The sequence below is a fragment of the Scomber japonicus genome, unplaced genomic scaffold (genome assembly GCF_027409825.1).
Source record: "Scomber japonicus isolate fScoJap1 unplaced genomic scaffold, fScoJap1.pri scaffold_494, whole genome shotgun sequence".
Taxonomy (NCBI): Eukaryota; Metazoa; Chordata; class Actinopteri; order Scombriformes; family Scombridae; genus Scomber; species Scomber japonicus.
In genome coordinates this window covers 10,001-15,000 of record NW_026518552.1, presented here as the reverse complement: position 1 = coordinate 15,000, position 5,000 = coordinate 10,001, and the positions used below count along the sequence as shown (strand labels likewise).

Here is a 5,000-nt window from a genome sequence, read left to right as displayed (position 1 = left end):
CTCCCTGTCTTCTTTTTCTTCCTTCCGTCTATCCTTCCATCCTCCGTCTTCTTTTTCTTTCTTTCTTCCTTTCATCTGTCTTCCCTTCCTTTCTTCCGTCTGTCCTTCCTTCCTTCCATCTGTCCTTCCCACCTTTCTTCCTCCCTGTCTTCTTTTCCTTCCTTCCCTCCTTCCTCCCTGTCTTCTTTTCCTTCCTTCCATCCTTCCTCCCTGTCTTCTTTTCCTTCCCACCTTTCTTCCTCCCTGTCTTCTTTTCCGCTGAGGTTGATAACAACGATCGACTCTTTATGAAGTTTAGAAGCCGCTGATACGAGCAATGACCCAAAAAAGAGGGACTAACTTTAGATGTGTTGCCATGGAGACTTAGTTTCGTTATTGATGAATGTGTTGATTATTTAATTAATGAATCAATAAGGTGTTAAAATGGTGTCAAACATGCGGCCCGTGGGCCAGAACCGGCCCGCCGAGAGGTCCGATCCGGCCCAGTTTCCTTTTTCCTCTTTTCCTTCCTTCCTACCTTTCTTCCTTCCTTCCGTCTGTCCTCCCTTCCTACCTTTCTTCCTCCCTGTCTTCTTTTCCTTCCTTCCATCCTTCCTTCATTCCTTCTTTCCTACCTTTCTTCTTTTCCTTCCTTCCTTGCTTCCTTTTGTCTGTCCTTCCTACCTTTCTTCCTCCCTTCCTTCTTGTCTTCTTTTCCTTCCTTCCTTCCTTCCTTCTTTCCTTCCTTCCTTCCTTCCTTCCATCTGTCCTTCCTACTTTTCTTCCTCCCTTCCTCCCTGTCTTCTTTTTCTTCCTTTCTTCCTTCCGTCTATCCTTCCTTCCTCCGTCTTCTTTTTCTTTCTTCCTTCCTTTCTTCCTTCCTTCCGTCTGTCCTTCCTTCCTTCCTTCCATCTGTCCTTCCCACCTTTCTTCCTCCCTGTCTTCTTTTCCGCTGAGGTTGATAACAACGATCGACTCTTTATGAAGTTTAGAAGCCGCTGATATGAGCAATGACCCAAAAACAGGACTAACTTTAGATGTGTTGCCATGGAGACTTAGTTTCATTATTGATGAATGTGTTAATCAATAGGGTGTTAAAAGTGTCGATCATCCCGATAAACCAGGGGTGTCAAACATGCGGCACGTGGCCCAGAACTGGCCGGCCGAGAGGTCCAATCCGGTCCAGTTTCCTTCTTCCTCTTTTCCCTCCTTCCTACCTTTCTTCCTTCCTTCCTTCTTCCTTAATTCCGTCTGTCTGTCCTTCCTACCTTTCTTCCTCCCTGTCTTCTTTTTCTTCCTTTCGTCTGTCCTTCCTTCCTTTCATCTGTCCTTCCTACCTTATTTCCTTCCTTCCTTCCTTCAGTCTGTCCTTCCTTCCTTCCTTCCATCTGTCCTTCCTACCTTTCTTCCTCCCTTCCTTATCTTCTTTTCCTTCCTTCCTTCCTTAATTCCTTCCTACCTTTCTTCTTTTCCTTCCTTTCGTCTGTCCTTCCTTCCTTCCTTCCATCTGTCCTTCCTACCTTATTTCCTTCCTTCAGTCCTTCCTTTACTTCCGTCTGTCCTTCCTACCTTTCTTCCTGCCCGTCTTCCTTTCCTTCCTTCGTTCCTTCCTTCCTTCAGTCTGTCCTTCCTTCCTTCCATCTGTCCTTCCCACCTTTCTTCCTCCCTGTCTTCTTTTCCTTCCTTCCATCCTTCCTCCCTGTCTTCTTTTCCTGCCTTCCTTCTTTCCTTTCATCTGTCTTCCCTTCCTTCATTCCTTCCTTCCTTCCTTCCTTCCTTCCATCTGTCCTTCCTCCCTTTTCTTCCTTCCATCTTTCCTTCCTGTATTCTCTTCCTTCTCCTCCTTCTTTTCCTTCCTTCCATCTTTCTGTCATTGAAGAAATCTGAAAGCCGTGTTGAGCTTTGCAGGTGTGAGACAGATACAGGTCAGCAAAAAAAAAAAAAAAACCCTCCTCCAGCATGTTTTGAGTCTGTGAGCGGTTGCCATGGCGGCCACCCGGCTTCCACTTCCTCTTGATTGATTTGTCGGCTTTCTGCTGGCGAAGACGACGTGCATCATTCAGGATATAAAAACTCAAGATGGCCAAGCAGTAACAAAAAAAATCATCTCCTGTGTCGTTTCCCCTCGCTATAAGTTTCTGTGGTTGCCATGGCGACTCACAAAGAGCTCGCTGTCTGAAAAGCAGCTTCGGGGGTGATTCTCGACACCCTGAGATTTCATTTCTACTTACAAATGTAACTCTATTTAACTATTTAAAGCTCCTGGAACTGATCTGCTGCTCCGTTAAATAAAGATTCAACTTCAGGAAACTTCATTTATTGCATTTCTTTTTTTTTTAAAAACTCACCATGCCGTGGTTGAGCCACTGAGGGATGAAGTTGTCCAGTAGTTTCGGGTAGACCAGTTCTCTGTCGTACAGGTAGAGGGACCAGAACGTAAAGACCACAAACTACAGAGAGAGAGAGAGAGAGAGGGAGAGAGAGAGAGAGAGAGAGAGAGAGAGAGAGAGAGAGAGAGAGAGAGAGAGAGAGAGAGAGAGAGAGAGAGAGAGAGGAAAGAAAGGTTAGTCATGTGTGATAGTGTTCACATATTAAAGACCGTGTAAAGTGAATTCAGACATTTTCTTCTAAACACATTAAATAGGTCATAAATGTATTTCTAAAAAAGGTGTAAAAAGCATTTCAACCATTTAGATTTGAATTGTGGAGCTAGGCTTCACAAACTGTGTTTCAACATTTCTGTGTTCAGGATTTAGTGATTAGCATAAACCCGCCCCTGCTGCTGTAGAGGTATAAATACATTCAGCACACACTACTACTACTACAGTCTACAGTTAGCCAGTTAGCTGAGTTAGCCGCCGAGCTAGCAGCCGAGTTAGCCGCCAAGCTAGCAGCTAAGTTAGCCGCCGAGCAAGCTGCTGAGTTAGCCGCCGAGTTAGCAGCTGAGCTAGTCGCCGAGCTAGCCGCCGAGTTAGCCGCCGAGTTAGCAGCCGAGTTAGCCGCCGAGCTAGCCGCCGAGCTAGCAGCCAAGTTAGCCGCCGAGTTAGCCGCTGGGTTAGCAACAGAAAGCTCTCAGACGTAGCGTCCATGTTTCTGGTAGAGGTGGTGACTTTGATTGACAGGTGACACTTGGTAGGGGGCGGGGCTTCAGCGGACTCGGTGGCCACGCCCACAGCATTTTGGATAGCAGAGAAAGAGGCTGAGTTTTACACAACTTTGAAGCCTAATTACATATATTTGGCGATTTTTTTTTAATCATTCAAATTTGGCAGGGTGGTTAACAACACACTTTTCTGTGGTATGTCAAACTCAGAACACATATTTATTCTGACTTTACACTGACTTTAATGTCAAACAGCTGTTCAGAAACACCCACATTAAGTCTGCAGTAGCATTAATTAACAGGAGCGATGTCGTCAACTAGTCAGTGATGAGGAATAATCCAGCTCCTGCATGTTTCTACAGGATCAGGAGAAGTTTTTTTTCACCTCCATGGGAGCATCGACTGTTTTATTTCCTCTTATGAAAATGCCAATAAGTGTTTGGAGGATGCTGGTTAGTGTAATTAAAGTTATTTCTGTCACGCAGCAGCAGCAGCAGCAGCAGCGAGTCAATAAGCAGCTTCAGTAGAGTTTGATTAACGTGTAAAAGTCTTAATGAAGCTTCACGTACAGTTTGGTTGTTGTTATAAAGGAGTCGCTGCGTGGAGAAGCAGGCTGATGACAGGAAGTAAAGGTGTGAGGCTGCAGTGTTAGAAACAGCTCAGAGTGTAAAACAGATCATCTCTAACAGAACAGGAGCTAAATATAATATATCAAAACTAATATAAGATGGGTTTTAGTGATTTTAATACTGTCTGTAATGATGAAGGCTGCAAGCTGAAAACGTGTTGGTCTATCAAACAAGTGTTAGCGGAGCTTTGACTTTTGGTTCGATCATGATCTCCAAAAGAAGAATCTTTATAACTTCACTTCAGTTCAAGATAACTTATAAATAATGAGATGTTAGCATGCTAAAATGCTGCATGCACATTTTAACCCTCTTAATGTTAACATGCTGATGTTAGTGTGTTATCCTCTACTCATTAAAACTCCCTGTGTTTACTCTTGGAGTCTAACAAACATGTCGAATGAACTTTATTCTTCATAAAACATTTTCAAACCAAATTTTAAATCCTGAATGTTTACGTTTGTGTTTACTGGCTCACAGTCTTCTTCCTTCTTATGTTCATATTTTTGCAGAGCTGCAACGATTAGCTGATTATTCAATTAACATAAAATGTATTGGCCATTATTTTAATAATCAAGATTCAAGATTCAAGAGATTCATGATACTTTATTTGTCAGTCATCATGTCAGACATGTGCTAAAACAGGCTAAAACGTCATATACAAATAAAACATTATGTTTTAGCTTGTTCAAATAATCATTTAAGTAATTAAATTTGAAAATGTTATTTTAAATGCAATTAAAAGTGTTAAAATGTTGGTTTTCTTTTTAATGTCATGAATTAACTGAACATCTTTTAGTTTTTGGCTGTTGGTTAAACTAAAAAAGGAAAGCTGGAAACTGTCACTTTTACTTACAGTTAAAACATTTCGCTGTGTGTTTCAGCTTCTGTCAAACTAACGGAGCTGCGGCGGCTTCCTGTACCGGTCTAAACTTTTCAAAATAAAACCTTTGTTATTGAGCGCTATCTCATTATTATTAAAAACCGTTTACCCTCAATTTTATTAGTTTTGAGATCGTTTGGCCTCTAAATCGTAATCACGATCAAATTTCGATTAATTGAGCAGCCTTAAATGTGCACATGCCTTTAAGTCCTCATACGTGTGCATGAGACAAACAACACAGCGAGCATCTTATTATGAAACTCTGCAGCTCAAAGTTAAGATGATTAAACCAAAATGTATCAGATTTTTTCTCTGATGCCTCCATACAACCAAAACCTCTAAGTCTAAAGAAGATCATCACATCCTCACAAACACACTCACACAGATCTAAATGTTTAGTCTGGGTTTT

At 42.1% G+C, this 5,000-nt stretch overlaps 1 protein-coding gene across 1 annotated transcript in view; it reads right to left on the bottom strand.

Annotated features, from left to right (window-relative positions):
- The window catches only part of aig1 (androgen-induced 1 (H. sapiens)), a 21,515-nt gene that overhangs the window by 7,398 nt on the left and 9,117 nt on the right, over positions 1 to 5,000 (bottom strand). Inside the window, 1 exon segment of the mRNA XM_053314900.1 lies at positions 2,328 to 2,429. Within this exon segment, the coding sequence (XP_053170875.1) occupies positions 2,328 to 2,429 (102 nt within the window).